Source organism: Narcine bancroftii, chromosome 4, assembly GCF_036971445.1.
Source record: "Narcine bancroftii isolate sNarBan1 chromosome 4, sNarBan1.hap1, whole genome shotgun sequence".
Classification (NCBI taxonomy): Eukaryota; Metazoa; Chordata; class Chondrichthyes; order Torpediniformes; family Narcinidae; genus Narcine; species Narcine bancroftii.
In genome coordinates this window covers 268,324,402-268,344,346 of record NC_091472.1, presented here as the reverse complement: position 1 = coordinate 268,344,346, position 19,945 = coordinate 268,324,402, and the positions used below count along the sequence as shown (strand labels likewise).

General features: G+C 38.3%; 1 protein-coding gene across 2 annotated transcripts in view; it reads left to right on the top strand.

Moving 5' to 3' along the window:
- LOC138761953 (spermatogenesis-associated protein 24-like) overlaps positions 1-19,945 on the top strand; it is a 166,557-nt gene that overhangs the window by 58,848 nt on the left and 87,764 nt on the right. Inside the window, exons 6-7 of one of the 2 annotated variants that reach the window (XM_069934976.1) lie at positions 5,178-5,309; positions 9,460-9,542. In XM_069934976.1, the coding sequence (XP_069791077.1) occupies positions 5,178-5,268 (91 nt within the window). In that variant the 3' untranslated portion in view covers positions 5,269-5,309; positions 9,460-9,542. Of the gene's footprint in view, positions 1-5,177; positions 5,310-9,459; positions 9,543-19,945 lie in introns of those variants that run through there. The other variant, XM_069934975.1, reaches the window with a different exon arrangement.

Below are 19,945 nucleotides of genomic sequence, written 5' to 3'. Positions count from 1 at the left end.
AAATGTCTAGTGCTAGTTTGTCGCTAGATATTTGGCTAGAAAATCGGCGGAAAAATTGATGCGTGTAATGGATGAAATTCGCCCCCGATGAAAACAATTTCCGCATGGTCAAGCTAAACTGCACCTGTTCCAAATCACCAAAAACATGAAATAGGCTAGATTAAACCCTGGGAGTGCAATAGCATAGTTACTAACAGTAGCCTAGTACTACTTTGATACTAAATCAAACTACTGCAAAATTATGAAACAATGACAGAGGCAGCCTTGCTAAGAATATATGGATTTTATAAAGATGTATAACCCAAGATGTACAGTACATGCTCCTATAGCTGAATAACCTTGTAAACCAGCTCGTAAAGATGTAGGCTATAACCCCCACAGCGACCTAGCCTAGTAAAGATCAACTTAAATTAACCTAACTTCAGGGTTATTCATCTTTACAAGACCTGAATATCCTAATCAATTCCATCTATGATTGCTAACATGGTCAGAAATTCTACACTTAGGGCCAAGGCTCTTTACGTTCAAGCTAACTGCTTAAGCCTAAGCTATAGGCTAGGCCCTAGGCTAGCATGAGACTATCTCAATCTCATATTAAAGTACAAGTTCTCTTATTGATTAACCTATAGCCTGTTTTGATCTTGATAATAATAAGAGATGCTTCATCAGCTCCAGAATACATCTTTCTTACTGGATGAAATGAATACGAAACATGAAATTTTTGGCAAGGGAGACAAAGGAGGCCTATAGCCAGTAGTTTAATCAAAGACATATTTCCTAAAAATATTTCACTGAGATAATACGATCAATTAAGGGCAATAACTTCATGAGTTCACTGACAAATCCCTCAGTTTATAAGGCCTATAGTATTATTATTTTCTTACCAGTTTAAACTAAGTCCGTCACAGTGTTCTCTGCTCAAGGCCTGGGCTCAAACATGTGCGCGGAGCCCCCTTGAGGCGTGGGGCCCAATTTGATCAAATTGGTCAAATAGGCTTATAACCGGCGCTGGATGCACCCCTGTTAGAATTCCCCATCCCCAGGACCACAAAGGCTTTGAGGAGATGCCTGGGGTTTTTTCTCATATTACGCCTAGTGGATCCCTCAATATGCTGATAAGGTTTGCCCTCTCTTAAAAGCAGGGAATTGAAATTGACGGCCACTTAGAGATCCATGCTTTTGTGACAGACAGAGGTGAGCTGCTCAACAAAGTGATCTCCCAGCCTATATCCAATCTCTCTGATGTAGAGGAGACTACAGCAGGAGCACTGGATGCAGTAGGTGACCCCTGCAGATTCTCAAGTGAATTGCTGCTTCACTTAGGACTGTTTGGGACCTGAATGATGATGGGATGCTTCACCTGCACCCACACCATGGTAGATGCCAGATAAGTGAGTTTTCTGGTTGCTTGAGACTCACTTTTACAATGCCTAACTAGTACACTGCATTAAGAATAAAAAGTTTAAAAAACAAAATACTACACTGAACAATCTCCACTTGCATGAATTTATAAAGTTTAAAAATTTTTACCTTATTTTCAGTCACATTCTTTGAAAACATTTAACCATTGCTCCATCTGCAGGTTTCTGCCCCTCTTTGGAACTACCTGGAAGATGAACAATAATATTATAGATAATTAACCCCATCCCCCAAATTTACAGATAAACCCTTACTAATATAGTTAAAAATATACTAATAAAGATAAAGACACTTATCAAGCAGGGGTAAGGAGACACTTTAAGAGAGTCACACCAATGGCGAGCGGCATCAACCAGCTCTTCATCCTGGGCGACACCACTGCTGTATCACACAACTTTAATCAAACAGCTGCTATTTGCAAAGCATGATGAAGGCACTCCATTGGCTGAATATTTGCTCCCATCTTCACCAAAGATTTGTGTTACTTCAGAGAACATTTACTTGTACACTTTTAAACTTTTATTTACATTTTTAATTTATTTTAATATTTAGCTATTTATTTATTGCCGGATGCTTGAATTTTCTGGTTGCTTGAATTCTGGATAACAGGGGTTTTACTGTATAATTGAAGATTATTTGAGAGACCTAACTCCTTTTGAGTACACTGTTTTGAACTTTATCTTAGCAGATCCTGTAAAATGCCAGAACTTAATTTATCTCTATTTGTAATGACACCTTCTACTTCCCAATGCAAGCTGTGAACAATGGTAAATTTATTGCTTAGTGGTGCCACATTTATGAACTTCACTTCACCAACTCTAAAACTACATCTAACTTTCATGTTCTCATGTTGTATTGTTTGTTGCCTATTCTGCAGTGAAATGGATTTATCCAACATCAACTCTCTTAAGATGCTGCTGGTAGCTTTTGAATTTTTTCAGTGGTATTGCTTTTTTCCTCTATTATCAAAGGATGGCTTCATTGTTGGTGACCTGAAAGGTTTTTTGAAAAATAATTTATTTCCATTTTTTAAAGCCAAACATACAATCAACAAGAAAAAAGGGAATATTTCAAATACAGACAAGAGCTTGTGATCTATGAATACATGATGACTATAATCCCCCATCTCACCCTCCCAAAGAAAGAAAAAGAGAGAATTGTTGATTCCTCCAGATGGTGCTGAACAAGCTTTTGAAAAAAAAAGTAATGACAGACTTAGAGCTGATGATGGAACTGGAATGCAGAACAATTTGCACCAACGTTCACATGAATACCCTTTGGATCAATATGCAATGGTGGAATAGAGTCCACAATGACAGAATCACATCCATAATATTCACGCTGCTATCCCAGTAACTATTTCAGTTGAGCCAAAATCAATTCTCCCCTTTCTCTTATCATATTCAATTAACACCGGTCTGCTGTTAGATCTTGACTCCTCCCCCTCCCATTATTCCCCTTAATCTCAAGTGTCTCCCACCATGGGAAACAACCCATCTACATCTACTCTGTCCATGCTTACCAAGATTTGAAATGTTTCAATGAGATCCTCCCTCATTCTCCGAAATTCTAACAGGTACAGGCCAAGAGTTTTCAAACGCTCCTCATTTGATTTCGTACCTGTAATCATCCTTGTGAATCTTCTCTGAACCCTCTTCTTTCTTAAATGAGGAGCCCAAAATTGCTCAGAATAGTCTAAGTGAGGTTTCACCAGTTCCTTATAAAGCCTCAAGATCACATCCCTGCTCTTATATCCTATTCCTCCTGAAGTGAATGCCATCATTGCATTTTCCTTCTTCACCACTGACTCAACATGCAAGCTTACTTTCAGGCTATCCTGCACGAGGACTCTGCGCTCCCTTTGCATTTGGGTATTTTCATTTTTCACCCTGTTTGAAAATAAAGTCTGCCTGTTTCTATCTTCTACTAAAGTGCATGTGTTTACGCTTTCCAACATTCTATTTCATTTGCCATTTTTCTGACCATTCTCCTCGTCTGTCTGTCCTTCTGCAGCATTCCTGTTTCTGCAACACAACCTGCTCCTTGACCTTACAATGATCTGCAACAATGTTGAATAACCTTCTGATAAAGGTAGTTATAACCTTGGAACTGATGAAAGAGATTTTAAAAAATCAACAGATTAGTGTCAACATCACACTACAAAGCTCAGGGTGATGGATATTGAGTTCATGGAGACATAATCATGTATACAAATTGGTCAAAGTGGGAGCTATGAACTGAAGGTCCTTTTCATGCTTTAGCACCTGTAATAAGGCAATGGCTTATTTTCCTGACCAGAGTAATAGAGGTTAGAAAAGTTCTAGACTGTTTTCTCAATTGTTAGTGAAGTAGATAGTCTTAGCCAAAGCAACAATTGACAGTGACAAAGTAATTACAGCATCAATGCATTTTGCAAGAGTGAAAATCAGCCATTGCTCCCACTTTAATTGTCCTTTCTGAAAAATACTTTTGAGGGAATGAGATGGTCATTAAGCTAACTAAACCTAACTAACTCTAAGGTTATATGTTCTGTAAATTCAAGAATCATCTGGATGGGAAGGGCAAACACTATTTATTAAAGAAAGAAGTTGCTTTCCTTCAGTGAACCTGGGTGTTTTCCATTAGTAATTCACTACTGGAAATTCAGCATCACCAAACTAAAGCAGACTAGACTCCTCCAGATGTAAAATGAATTGATGTACTTCCAAAGGAATAATTGTAATCTATGTATCATTGTGAATAATCAGAGTCCAGGAAAATTGTAAGTGGACATTTCTGAAAAGTTCCAGTTATTCATATAGCACACACTGTCCAAAGGTTTACCAGGAAGTAAACAAAGCTACCTCACCACATTCAACAGGGTTAATTGCAATGCTGATATCATTTGTGCATGAAAAAAAGCATTACATTATTTTTAAAAAGGAAGTTTCAAATGAAGTATTACATTTTCGATCCATCGCCTTTGGTAATTTTTGGTAACTTCCACTTTAAGATGCAGTTAGCTGTCTTCCAATTCCCCTTCAGCCCAGCACTATCTGGTATCTGCAAAAAGAATGGATTATTCGAATATATAAATAAGACAAATATGCTTTTTGTAATTGTCTTTCTGTATTAACATGATTAAATTTAGAAAAGAGCACTTACACATGTAGAATTTACAGAATGGGGACTGCACAGTGAGATTTCTGCAAAGTGGAATCATACCCAGCAGCCCTGTTTTGAGTGGCTTCTACTAAAATAGTGAAACACAAATGTTTGCATATACTGACATTGTTGTAAAAACACACAGAAATGCTGTAGGAACTCAGCTGGTCTCGCAGCGTCCATAGGAAGCAAAGATATATTACCGATGTTTCGGGCCAGAGCCCTACTTCAAGGTAAAAGCAAAAGGCAGACAAGCATCTTAATAGGCCTTTTCTTTTCCACTATAAAGCGAATGTAAAGGCAGGTATTGTCCGTCTTTACTGCTACACTCACCTTCATAAAAGTTCCAAGGTTGGATTCAGCAGGCAAATTCCAATCTCTCTATAGGGTACACTCAGAGATGGAGCAACGTCGCTCCACCTCCTCCACAAAGGCAATGTTACTGAAATCAGCTGCAAAAGGGCGGGCTGATGATGTTGCGATGATGTCAACTTGCGTCCCAGGAGTGCAATTTTTAAAATCCTGTATGCGCACTCGGCAGACTGCCTGAGTCCTAAGACTGCTTGAACTGATCTTCACCAGCATTCTTACCTGCTCTTTGTTCACCATTCCAGGTATAGACCATTTTCCCTTCTCAGCGCAACTGCACCACTTGGCCTGCCTCCCTCATCACCAGAAGATGGATCCCGACTCTGCTCTCCATAAAGGCAACGCTGGATCTACATTATAGGCAATCACCAAATGAGGTAAGTTCATGTTTTTTCCTTGAGCAGGCTTTAACGTGGGGTTGCACCATAAAAAGGACTAATTGAAGACTAGAGCAGTCTTGTTTTTTTTTAATTCACATTCCACCTTGCGTATTCCCTATGCCATAAGTTCTCTGTGATTACTTAAGGTGGTATGTGAGTGTTAAGAAAAAATTTGAAAACCACTGTTTTAATGGTAGCTAATTGACTCATTATGTGCATGGTTTCATTACTCCAAAGGTAATGGGCCAATGACAATTTTTCTCAAGCAAAGTATTTCAATAATAATTGGGTTGAGAGCAGTGGTTCTCAACCTTCCCTTCCCACTCACATAGCACTTTAAGTACTCCCTTACCATCACATTGCACTTGTGGCATAGGGATTACTTAAGATGGAATGTGAGTTTTTAAAAAAGGTTGCCCACCCCTGGTCTAGAACAGGAGGGCACAACTTTAAGATTGAAGGGTGTTCGCTTAAAACAAAGATACGGAGGAGTTTCTTCAGCTAGATTGTGTCACATCTGTGGAATTTGTTGGCATAGGCGGTTGTGGAAGCCAAGTCATTGGGTGTATTCAGGGCAGAGATTGAAAGGTTCTTGATTAGTTAGGTCATCAAAAGTTATATGGAGAAGGCCAGACTGGAGGAAGGAGTGGAAAAATGGATCAGCTCATGATTAAGTTGCAAGGCAGACTCGATGGGCTGAACAGCCCATTTCTGCTCCTATTTCTTATGGTCTTATAAGGACCTGGAGGAGTCAGATTTCCAACAATGAAGCATTCTCTCAGACACAAAACCTATTGAAATTTCTCATCCTGTAACATTGTTACAGATGTTTCTGATGGTCTTATGAGACTGTTGAAAGCCTAAGAGTTAATGTTACAGCAATGGATTTGCAGTATCACCTCACTCTTACAGTATATAATGAGAGTTATTACTTTGTGTGGAAATAAAGTTCCAGGGCTCAAAGGTGTTCGGACATCTTGTTTTAATTAAGTATAGTTATAATGTGGGGATTACATTTATTGTCTGGAATTCACTACCTGAAGTTCTAGTGGAAACAACCAGTGTCTTCAAAAGAAAAGGGGACACACATTGGAAAGAGAATAATCTGTAGGAATTGCTGCACATTAATCCCTTTCTGAAGCATAGGAAGGCCTATCAGAAAGGGGCTGACAGGTTTGCCACATCATTAACCTATAATGGGCTGAATGGCTCTTCTGGTATTGCTTTCATTACTTATGATGTGGTCTTCTCTGCAATGGGAAACGCATGCACAAATAGTTCGACACTTTATAGAATACTTCACTTCAGTCTACAAGGATGGCCTTCCTTTTGGTTTTCACTTTTATTCTCCATTCTGACCTCTATTTTTGGCACAGAGCACAAAACTGCTGGAGGAACTCAGCGGGCCACTTAGCATCCACAGAAAGCAACAGGCAGTCAGACATTTCAAGCCAGTTCCCTTCTTCAGGAGTACCGAAAATCAAACAGACACTCAAATATGAAGGGGAATAGGTGGAAGAGCACAGGTTTTCAGGTGATAGGTGGATATAGGTGGGACGGGGGTAAGAAGAGGAAGCAGCTGAGAGGTGATAGAGGTGACAGACCCAGACCAAAGTTGTATGGAACAAAAGTGCAGGTGAAAGGATATTCAGATGCCGATATACCAGTGCAAAGTCATATTCAAAGTAAAACACAAGGACAAAGAGCACAAGGACAAAGGATGTTCAGGCCATACTAGGTTTAACAGCCTGAGAGAAACTGAACCTGGTAAAAAAAAGTCCTCCTTGTGGAAAGTAAAGGAGAGACAGTCTTATGATTAACTCATGAAAGAGTACAATGACCTATTTCAATAAATCCATTCAGAAAAGTTCCATTTGTGCTTCAAAAGCAACTAAAGGCAGGGTTGGACAGGATGAAAAGCCTGAACATGATTCAGAAGATAGATGAGCCAACAGAGTGGGTGATTTCACTCGTTGTTGTGGACAAAAAGAATGGAAAGCTTAGAATTTGCCTGGATCCAAGAGATCTAAATAGAGCAATAAAGAGAGATCACTTCAAGCTTCCGACGTGTGAAGAAATCATTTCACAGTTTGCAAATGCAAAGTTTTTTCAGCAAGTTAGATGCATCATTAGGATTTTGGCAGTTAAAATTGGATGAAGCAAGTTCAAGACTGTGCGTGTTCAGTAGTCCATTTGGGAGCTACAGATTCCTAAGGTTACCATTCGGAATTGCAAAACTAACCATATGGTTAGCACCTGGATGTTGTTGATACCTCAATCGACGACATCATAGTCTGGGGAACCACGAGATTGGAGCGTGATGACAGACTAAGGGAAGTGCTGGAAGCAAAAAGGAAACCTGAAGTTGAATAGAGAGAAATGCCAGCTCAGGGTGACATAACTAACATTTGTAGGAGATAATATTGGCAGTGAGGGCATCAGACCAGATCCCAGAAAGGTGTCTGCCATTGGGAACATGTCAAGGCCACAATGCAAAAAGGACATACAGAGGTTTAATGGAATGGTATTAACATGATTATATGGGTATATGGGTAAATTCATATCCAACCTCTCAGAAACAATGGCTCCATCGAGCAGACTAACAGAAAAGAACATTGAATGGGAGTGGAATCATGAGCACGAAAAGTCATGGAGTGAACTAAAGAAACTGCTCACAGAGGAACCAGTTCTGAGGTTTTTTGACCCAGTGAGACCCATCAAGATGCATCATATGGTGGGCTCGGTGCAGTTCTTCTGCAAAAATATGATGACTGGCGAACTATTGCATATGCATCACGCTCAATGACAGATGCAGAGACACGATCTGCTCAAATTGAAAAGGAGCTGCTCAGCATCACATACGCCTGTGAAAGGTTTCATTAGTTTGTGTCAGGACAAGCAATCAGTATAGAAACTGACCATAAGTCCTTGATTGCATTGTTCCAAAAGCCATAAAATGAATGTCCACTGAGAATACAAAGAATGATGATTAGGTTGCAACACTAAATACTGAATGTAGCGTACACTCCGGATAAGTTAATGTGCACAGCATTAATAAAATTGTCTAGAGCTGTTGACACAAGAGAGCCCGCAAACACCAAAATGGATGAAGACATGAACACCTTCGTGGACATGATCACAAGTGCACTGCCCATATCAGATGCAAAAGTGGAGCTCAAAGTCAGAGACAAACAAAGATGAAACACTGGCACTACTAGCAGAAGGGCATAGGCCCTGCCTCATGTTCGAGCAGGCTTTCTTGGAGCAGTTGCCAGAAGATATCCACATGCTGCTGGCCGATGAGGATTTCAGTGATCCACGCAGAGTCGTGGCCTGTGCTGACTTCTATGGCGGGCTCAGCAAGAAAGCGTGACACCCGTTATTATTGTGAAATCCATGTACTTATCAGCATCTTCAGTCTTTCTCCTCAACATTGTATCCCTCTTCCAGTCTTCTCTGAAGCAAACAACAATGCACATTTCTGATGAAAACAGCACATTGTTTGTAGAAGTTAAGGCAGAAAGTCTGCAGATGCTGTTTTTAAAAAAATATATTTATAAATTTAAAACCACAAAAATTCATATATATTCGTTACTATAAATCAACTTCTAAATCTAATACTTGTGGTGTATACAGACACACACGCATAAGAAAAAGAAAAAGATAGAGCATTAAGAAGAACCCCACCCCCACCCCTACTCCACTGGCCCCCTACTAAAAAGAAAGAATGTATAGGACAATAGATTCACAAGAGGAGTTTTCCATATTATAAAACTTCTTCAAATGTAAAGAGATCTTTAGGAGAAAGGGAATGTCTGAGTTTCATGTAAATATTCATTTAAATATGGGCGCCATATTCATATTTTCCAAAATATATAGTATTTATCTCTTAAGTTATAAGTATTATTTTTCAAGTGGTATGCAACTTCAAACTTCTGCATGCCATCTTTCCATTCCAAAATCTGTATTAATTTCCAAGTTATAGCAATATATTTCCTAGCTATTGCTAAATCAATTTGTACAAATTTCACTTGATACATATTAAATTTTAATTTAGGTTTAACTCCTTTAATAAATAACATCGAATCCTGTAGGAATTTAACCCCTGTTATTCATTCTAATAAATTACCTATTTCCATCCAAAAAGGTTTAAGCTTAAGACATTGCCAAGTAGAATGTAAGAATGCACTGACCTCCTGTCCACATCTAAAAGATTAATTCGAAAAGGTATGTTTCAATCTTTTTAATTTTTGTGGTGTCAAATATAACAAATGGATAAAATTATATTATACCAACCAATATCTCACATTTATTGTACTTTTCATACTTTCTCTACACAACTCAATCCAACTATGCTCACCTATTTACCTATTCATATCTATCTCCCATCTTTGTCTTGATTTGTGAAACCCTACTCTTTGCTCTTTGGCTTGGCTTCGCTGACAAAGATTTATGGAGGGGTAATACATAAAAGTGTCAGAGAAACTCAGCCTTTCATGAAACATTCTTTATGTAGCAAAGATATATAACCAATGTTTCGGGCCTGAGCCCTTTGTTAAGGTATGAGCAAAAAACAGGCAGGTGCCTGAATAAAATGGTGAGGGGAGGATCAGGGGGAGGAGCACAGGCCCACGGGACATAAGGGGATATGGGTGAGAGAGCAGAAGAGAAAACAGCTGGGAAGAGAGAGGGGGAGGGTATAGCTCTCTGAATGGAGAGGAAAGGGGATGGGGAGCTTGAGGAAAGGAGGCAGAGAAGGAACCTAATGGAAATTGGAGAAATCGATGTTAATCCATCTGGTTGGAGATATTAGGGGTTATTCCTCCAATTTGCTGTTGGCCTCATTTTGGCAGTGCATAAGGCCTATAGTTTGTAGAAATGTAGTTTGGATGGAAAATACAATAAGTGCCTTTTGAGTTAGATGAACAATGACTTTTATTTATGCAGTACCTTTCACTTAGTAAAATAGTCAAGGCTTTTCACAGCAGTGTTTTCTACCAAGACCTGACCCTCAGCCATGTGGATTTATTAGGTAAGTTGACCATGATAGAGAATTGTCATGTACATGAGAGGCATTAATATTGCTTGCAATTCATAGATATCCTATCCCGATCACTTGAAATAGCAATTGTGTAAATCAACAAGCTCAATTTACTGTGTAATAGCTAGTACTGTATGCTGTTAATGCTAAATATGTGGATTGTACAGACAAAATTTTGCTTGCTATGTAATGTCATTTCATTATTATACTATGTTTAAGAACACAATTGGTAAGACAACAGAAAATAACCTTTCATTTTCTGTAATTAGTTCTGTTAAGTATTAAGTTTTTGATTTCCTGCACCTACTTTGTTAATAGGTGTTGAAATAAAGAACGGCCGGCAAAGTGCAGGAAGGAACTTGTGCTGACCTGTTTTTGTTTCTCAAAATGAAAGTTATGATTTCTATGAGTCCTAGGGCTGCTGTCATTTGAAGTCACTTACCACAGATGGATTAGTGTTGTCAGTTCTTAGCAGTGCAACTTGAAGGGATTGTCTTATGCAGGAGAGATTCAGGGATGCGACTAACTAAAGGCGACATTATGCAACTCAACCTGTTTAAATTGTGTATCAAACCCAATGGCCTTAGAGGACAATTGACTTATCTATACTGAAAGAAGAGTGCAAATGCAGATGCATGGAGGTGTATGTGCATGTGATTTGTTACTAGCTTAAGGCCAAACAAATGTGAAAAGATAAAGGCATCTAAAAATACCCTTTCACAATAGCAGTGAAATTATTTAACGATAAGTACATACTACTAACAAAAAAAACTTACAACCATTTCCAAACAAGTCCGGAAAGACTGACTCAGCCCTGACAAAGCTATCTATGTAAACAATCTTAAACATAGTCCGCACAGAAGAAGGTTCGTTTAACATAGCAGATCGTACCAAATCAGTTTTATTATCAAACTGAATCTGACACAAAACAAGAATATTAGAACAAGAGATCAGAAGCTAGGTTTTCTGGATAATTTTAAGGAAAAGAGATGGAAATCAAAACAGAAGATACCTGAAGCATCCAGCTGATCAGGCAACATTAGTGGAAAGAGAAATGGAATTAATGTTTCACGTCGCTGACCCTGCATGAGGAAAGAGAAACAGGTGATGAAGTGGTTCTGGAAGGATTGTCAGAGCTAGGGGTCAGCATTAGAAGTGCAGCTATCTTGAAGGATGGAGCAATTTTGGAGAAGTAACAAGGAGTCTATGAAGAGAAAAACCAAAAACTGCAGATGCTGGAATCTTGAGCAAACCACGAGCTGCTGAAGGAACTCCGTGGGTCAGGCAGCATCCATGGATAGAAATGGTCAGACAATATGTCAAACATTCCATGAAGAAGTTTGGCAACACAGATAAGCATCTTAAAAAGGTATTGGTTAACTGAGGCCTCACTTGGAGCAAAGGGTATAGTTTTGGGCTCCTTACTTAAGAAAGAATGTGCTGGCATTGGAGAGGGTTCAGAGAAAATTCACAAGGATGATTCCTGGAATAAAGGGATTAGCATATGAGGAATGTGCTCTTTGGAGTTCAGACAAATGGGGATGAGTGCTCATAGAAGCATTTCAAATGTTGAAGGGCGTGAACAGAGAAGATGTTGCAAAATTGTATCCCATAGTAGAACAGCCAAGAACCAGAGGGCACAACTTCAGGATTGAAGGGCACCAAGGAATTTCTTTAACCAGAGTGTGGTCAACCTCTAGAATATGCTACCACGGGCAGCTGTGGAGGTCAGATTGTTGGGTGTATTTAAGGCAGAGATTGACATGTATCCGAATAGTCAGAGTATCAAAGGTTATGGAGAGAAGGTGGGGAAGTGGAGCTAAATGGGAGAATGGATCAGCTCATAATGGAATGGGAGAGCAGACTCAATGGGTCAAAAGGCCTACTTCTGCTCACATCTTATGGTCTTATCACTCCTTTCATGTGCAATATTGGGAAGGTAACACTCTCTGCAAAGTGTGCAGAGAATCTCACACAAAATCTCTGGGAGTTTGTGGAGAGTGAATATATCCATCATTCTTTGGCGAAACAAACATGCAATTAATAATTATTAGTTGTTTCCCTAACTGTGTTTACAGACCTCCCACTGTACATTTAAAAAAATACTTTCCAAGCAGCTGGAAAATGTCCTTAGGTTTAACTATAAGCTGATGATTCTCTTGACAATACCATTTATTTCTCTCAGAATTTCTTGTATACGAGTTAAATCGATAAATAAAATTTCACCAAATTATCAGATTACATCGTGTTAACAAAAACTGCATTTTTTAGGTGGGAATATTAATTAAAACATAAGAGAAATATTTTATTTTGTTCTATGCTTTCAGTTTTAAGTAAAATTGACCAGAATCACATATTGAGTTGAATCCTAATAACAATATACATTAAGACATTATTAGCCCTCGATAGAACACTTGATAACCAACAGGATTAGTTACTGTGTGCAAACTTCGTGACAGATGTGGGATCCAGCAATTGATGCAGTATCAGAGGTGATTAAACGCAAATACAGTACCTGCTTCTGATTGATTCACCTGGATAAGTGTTTGATTGCAAAGCTTCAAAGTGAAGAAGAAAATCAATCTGATTCTAACATGGGAGTGGTAGCACAATGGTTAAATATTTGCCTTTGCTATTGATCTAATCATCTTTGTTCAAATCCACTGCAGCTACTGCTAAATTTAAATTCAATTAATTAAATAAATCTGAGTGAATAGATGAAACAATCAAGTAATTAAACAAAACCAAAACAATGTGAATGCTGATAATCAGGAAATACCCAGCAGGTTATGTCACATTTGTGGAGAGTGAAATTGAGTGATTATTTCATTGCAGTGAGCTCTTCGAAGAGTTCTCTCAATAATGAAAATCCAAATAAATATCTGATACAATCAAGAACACCATATTGTAAAAGCGTAGATGTAACGAGCCTGCAGCTGACGTGGACTTTTTACCCCCTCCATAAATCTTCATCCGCGAAGCCAAGCCAAAGAAAAGAAAGATGTAAGATGAGAAGGGTGTTGAAAAGACATATTGAAGTAAAAGTGATCAGGAAACTCACATTATTGTAAGCTTCCAAGTGGTTCACTAATTTCCTTCAGAAAATCATACCCAATCTGGGTTGTGTCTTTTAATGAACATCTATAAAAGCAAGGATGAAACATGAACACCTGTATTGCCCAACAATGATTAATAAAATATATTAGAACACATTCAAAAATTTAAAACATACTTTCAGCAGGCCACATAGACATTACAGTGGCACAAAATAAAAAAATCTTCAATCACAATGCAATTAGCATTTGACATCAATTCAATGTTCTTTGCTTTTTATCATTCAGAATCAATACAGATTTAATTGTTGAGACTACCTAATCTTTTTCTGGCAGCTGTTTTTTTAATTCTACAAATCCCAACCAGCTGATGCTGAGATTATTGCCATGTACACGATGGTTAGCACTAGTGACCTGGGTTCAAAGCTGGCACTGTCTGTATGGAGTTTGTTCATTCTTTCCATGAGGGGTTCTGCTTAACCTCCAAAATACAGGGCTTGTAGGTTGATTAGTTAATAAATGCACAAGATAGATATAAATATTCACAGTAAGCCTAGTGCAAAAAAAAACTTGCAATAGTGCAAACATACCTTTTCTGATGTTTGAGCAGTCTATGATTACTGTAGCAAGAGGAGGTTCAAAAGCTTGTTATCTGTTGGAAACAACCCATTCTCTACCTTCTGCCTGAAGGTAGTAGTAAAAAGAGGTTGTGACCAGGGTGAAGGTGGTAATTTATGATGTTGGCTGCCTTCTTGAGATATCACCTCACACAGATGTCTGCAATGGATGGGAGGTCAGTGCTTGAGATGGACATGGTCATGTTTACTATCTTCTGCGTTCCTGTGCAGTTAAATTCCCAAATCAGGCTGTGATGCAAATTAGTATATTTTTCACAGTTCATCTGTACAAGTTTGATAGAGTAACTGACCAAATGCTCCTTCGGAAGTCGAGGCTTCTCCACATTTGCCTCAATGGACTGGCTCTAGGAAAGATCTTCTGAAATATGGTTTCGCAGGCACAATCAGTTTTCATAAAAATGGTCTTGGAGGGAAGTTCAAATATATCAGAGCAGGCAGCCAATGGTGAGTGACATCAACCAGGTCTTCATCCTGGGTGATGCTATTTTATTCAACACACAACTTTATTCAAACAGCTGCTACAAGCAAAGCAAAACTAAGGCACTCCACTGGATGAAATTTGCTCATATCTTCACCAAAGATTTGTGTGTTACTTCAGAGAACATTAAGTTTTTATTTATTTTAAAGTTTTATTAATTAATTTATTTTCTTTTTTTTTGCTGCTTGCTTGAATTCTGGATAACAGGAACTTTACTGTTAGGTGTTCTAAGATTTTTCTTTAAAGAGTTATCTATCAATGGAATACATTTCGCTAAGGTTATCCTGGATAAATGTCTAACCTTATAATCAATAATGAGATGAATTTGAAAGTTTGTTCTGATTAATACAAAAGAAACTCAATATGAGGCAGAAAATATTCAGAGGCTTTCCTGTCAATATATTATTTAAAGGGTTATGATTTGTGGGAATGAAACTGCTTCTAGCTGCTGAATATTTATAATTGCTCCGTGATTTTTCTTTCTCTCTGTGACTGACATGTTTGAAATTAGATCTAAAATGCATAATGAGTAGTGGCGTATTTGAAGGCTTGCAAGCAGTTGTGATCTTTATCTCAATTTGTGTTGCTTTGTCATTATTTAAGGCCATTGCTCTATCTGAACAGCCTGGCTGGGAAACAAAAGATACTGGGACAAAGTGGATTTCTCTAGATTTATGGGTTTGAAGGCTGGAGCCAGCCCTTAGTTTTTTACTAGGTTACTCAGACATGATGAACACTACATAGATTGGATCTGACTTGCCATTTCAAGGGGCAAGTACTCTTGTATCGTACCATTGATCTTTCTGTCCATTTTTAAAGCTGTGAGTTTTTTTAAAACATTAAATTCACACAGGGCAACATTATTTTAATCAATTTCTTCTTGTTTCTCTATAGGAGGGCAATTTTCCTTAATGTGCAAAATGTGATGATGTATGGTTTACTTTTGTCAGTTGTCCTGCACTATTGAATTGAAGCTGCTTCACACATTTGTGGTTCTCTGAAGCAGTTTATTTCTCTCAGTGGGGTCAGTGGTGGCTTTGGGATTGGAGTCTTATCTCTTGGATCAAAATGTTAGAGGTAGATCAACAAATGTTCAGGGAGAACTGCACAGCCGGTAGTGCAACCTTTTGGATGAAATGTTCAAGTGAGACTCAATTGAGCTCTAAGGTGAACTTAACAGAACTTGGGGACTGTTCACAGATGAGCAGAAGATTTTACCCTCATATTCTAACTATTGTTTATCTTTGAACCAATGGTTCTAAACAGATTACCTACTTGTCCGATTGTTGTTTACTGTGCAAAATTGACAGGCAGTTCCTTACTTTGTAACAATAATGACAAGCTAATATGCTGTGGTCATCAGCATGCATATCATTTTATTTAGAAAACATTTTGGGATGTCTTGTGCTCCTTAAGTATGCCAGCTTTGCATTTTTATATATTTGTTCCACTCTGATTTATTGCATTAAATCCCTACATTATCCACGGCAGAGTAATATTACTGTGTCTGGAGTAGACATTCAGTCCTCAAACATATCCCATCATTCAATTAAACCATGGCTGTTTTGAATCCCAACTCCATTAATAATTCATATATTTGAATCTTTAATTCCAGCAATATTTTTATACATTTTACCAAACACAAATCTAGCCATCCTAATTTTGGAATTTAAGTCTAATTGACCTAACCACAGCTTTTTGAGAGACCTGGGAGGGTGGGGGTGGGGGGTCCTAAAATTCTAATTCCCTTCATGTGAAGTGAGTTTCTAATTACTATCCTTAAGTGTATGGCTCCATTTTGAATTTGTGTCGTCTTGTTCCAGATTCACCAACTGAAGTTGATAGTTTTTTTTCTTGATTGTTACTGTGTTGTTTCTCGGATCTCAGCTGTGAAAATAATAAGGGGTTGAAGGCCAATTAGTTCCCCTGGAGATTGTGGGAAAATGACAGAATACTTATTCCCTGTAGCTCTGGTTGGTGGAGAAGCGTAGACCAAGACTACAGGTAGAGCACTCACTGGACTGATAAATAGTGTAGACCACCTGAGAGTTACTTAGCAAGAAGATATGCAAGATGTAACATTGTAATAATTTACTCTCTATATAGTTATGACCATAGCATATTACCATGTTTATAATTAAAACATTGCATGATCTTTAAGAGATGATAAATTGGTGGACAACTTCATCATTGATCTGACCACTGGTAAAAACAGATTTCTGTTGACACCATGACTAAGTGATAAAACACACAAATTCTGGAGAAACTCAGCAGGTCAAGCAGTGCCTTTATGTAGCAAAGACGAAGAATCAACACCAATGTTTTGGGCTTAAGCCCTTAATCAAGGTGTGCTTTGAGATCCATACCTGACTACTAGTGCTCTGACTATTTGCATTGAGATATAAAAGTTATACATTCCTACATCTGAATGTGTTGAGGGGATTTATTGGTGCCCTCAGTCCAGTTTGAGCCCTGGAACACTGGCACATTTCCTGGTGGGATCCTTTGCACACCAAGTGCCATTACACAGGATTTCTCTCTCTAGGTTACAGTGGCCACAAGCAGTCTCTTTAACATTTTATGGCAGAATCATGTAGTGAAGACATCTGAGGCAAAGCTGGGTATACAAATAATCAACATTGATGGCCTTTAAGGAAAAAAAAGCTAATTTAATTTGGTGATATCCTGAAATGCATATTATGGGTATGACTGGGAGATTGTAAGCAGAATGTTGATAATTATAGGGGGAAAGGCAAGTCAGACCCACTCCTGATGCTGCTAATTTAACTCCTGGAGCTCAGTTATATCTTGTCACTGTGCTGTTTGAATGAGATGGAGAGAAGGATATGCTGCAATGCACTCCAAGGTAAATTATCTCTGCCAGTGGTAATGTGAAAAATACATTCAGTTACATCTCACAGACTGGCAGTTTTGAATCCAGCATAACAGAAGCCAAGCCTTTCTTGTGAGATATGAGGAATATTTCTGCCACTCTAAGCTTTATAAAGGTTATTTTATAACTTGCTGTTTAAACCCTTTATATTATTTTTGAATAGATTTTATTGAATGGTTCTTCATGTTGGAAAACTGCCTTGGTACTTGTGATACAGGAACTCGCAGCAGTGATGGTGGGAGGGGGAAAGGGAGAAGGGAGAAGTGTGAGAGTCAAGAGTTTAAACTACAGATTGTTTACAGAGGGATTTGCTCCCACTCCATCTTCAACTCATTAGGCCCTTTTATAGATTTTTTTAAAAAGTGACCGTTCTCACGTCACTGACCCTACCTTCATAAATGCTCCGGGAGCGGCTCCAAGATACTGACTCTGATCCTTCAACATTGTTAATGGGTACTCTTACCAATTTTAACATTCATTAAATATACAGAAATCAAACCACATAGCTATTGTTGGGAATGCTTTGGCTACCTAACGTGTAACACTTAGAAATGTTGGAATCTGCATAGAAATAATACTTGATAGAAAATATATCCATTATTGTTATTCTTCCACCACAGGATGATGAATAAATAATTACTGATCAATGTTACCTTTATTTATATTTCAATTAAAGCTGTTTTGCAGTTAGCAGTAAAATGACAGGATTAAAGTATGTGCTCTAATGGAGAATCCTTGCCTGGGCTCATTTTCCAGGAGCAGGTTGTCTCAGATACAGCATTGCTGTTATGGTTTTGTTTGGCTGCTGAAGTACTTCACTGCAGGTTTTTAAGGTTCATTTGATAATCGTATTTGTTCTTCAATCCTTACATCTACTTCCATTGGGGGGAAAAAGATAGAGAACAAAACCATCAGGTTGAGGAAAAGCTTCTTCCCATGGGCAGTGAGACTGCTGAATGACTGCAAAAAGCAACTGTCTCTGCATCATTTGTATGTGTGTTTTGTCTCTATGCATGTTTTACACTGTTCTGCATCTTGCACCAAAAATGCTGTTTCATCAGCTTGTACTGGTATAATTGGATGACAAATAAACTTGAACTTGATACATTTCCAGTGCACACAAACTATGTTGAATGCATCAGAGGTGCAAAAATAGATAGTGTGGTTATTAAAATAAAGCTTCCCTTGTGTTAATGTTGTTAGGGTTAAATGCACCAGGATCTTGCAGGTTGGATTTCTGCTCTTTGCTATGTTCATGGGTTGGTTGGTATCTTTGGCCTCAGTGTTTCTTGCTTGGGTCAATGAAAATGAACTCCAACAGCTGGTTTTACTGTCAGAAAACTGGAAAAGTTTGGTAAAGTAAATACAATGACACAAGGAATTGCATATGCTCTGAAGTGGTGCAGTGGAGGTGAAATAGTTGCAAGATTCTGTCACGAAAAAGGGTCTCAACCCAAAATTTTGACTGTCCATCTCTCTTCATTGGTGCTGGCTGATCAACTTTCCACTGATTGATCAGAGTTGATACAATGCTGAAATGGTGTTTCCCTCCATTCCCAAATCAACCATCAATACTACCTCATATTTCATGCAGCAAGACTATTCCTGTCAAATGTTGCAGGTAATGACTGTCTCCAACAAGAAAGTGTTTAATCACTTATCTTTATGCCTGGGAATAAGAGACCTTTCACACCCCATTTCTGACAAAAGCCCATCTGTTTCATTCACCACAGATACCACCTGACCGAGTGGCTATTTCCAATTTTTAAAAATCTCATAGTAACCAGAAACTGTGAAGCAAACAAAGAATAAAACACAGTATTTCCAAGTGGTCTCTAACAAAAGGTAAAAATTAAAAAGCAATGCAGTGGATCAAATATTCCCCAGCTGGATTGATAAAATTGCAATTTTATGCTTGTTTTACTCTTGTTCACTTAATCTTTCCTTTGTCAATGGGAGGAAATCTATTCATCTGTGAATATTCTGCTGGAGCTCTCGCTGCTTGCTTGGTCTCCACACTGACACTGAAATTTTACCTCTCTGTTCTGAAGTGGTAGATTTCAACGAAGGTGCAACTTTCAGCTCCATTGCAGGGTGTGGTATAGATGTGATGGTTGAGGGACTAATAGGGAACTTGCCTCTCCATTCTCAAGATTCATAATACACATTATGATAACACATGAATGAATGAATGAATGAATAAATAAATAGATAATGTGATATGTGCGTGCCCCTTCAAAAGTGGTCAATTTTAAATCCTCTTGCGCAGTTGAGAGAGATGAACTTGTCAACACCTTTTAATTGTGGAGTTGAGTCAGGGCAAAAAAAAAATCTCTAATGCATTCTCACCTACCTTAAACCTGCCCACAACCAGCATTAACAGACACAGCTAATGTGTGATGGGCTAGGCAGTAAAATCCCATGCTGCATTTCATATAAAATATGAGAATGTCTTTAATGTGAAGTGTTCCAGCCAGACTTCCCTTTCTCCTATTTAAGTTTATTGGGTAAACATTTGGAACACAAGAGC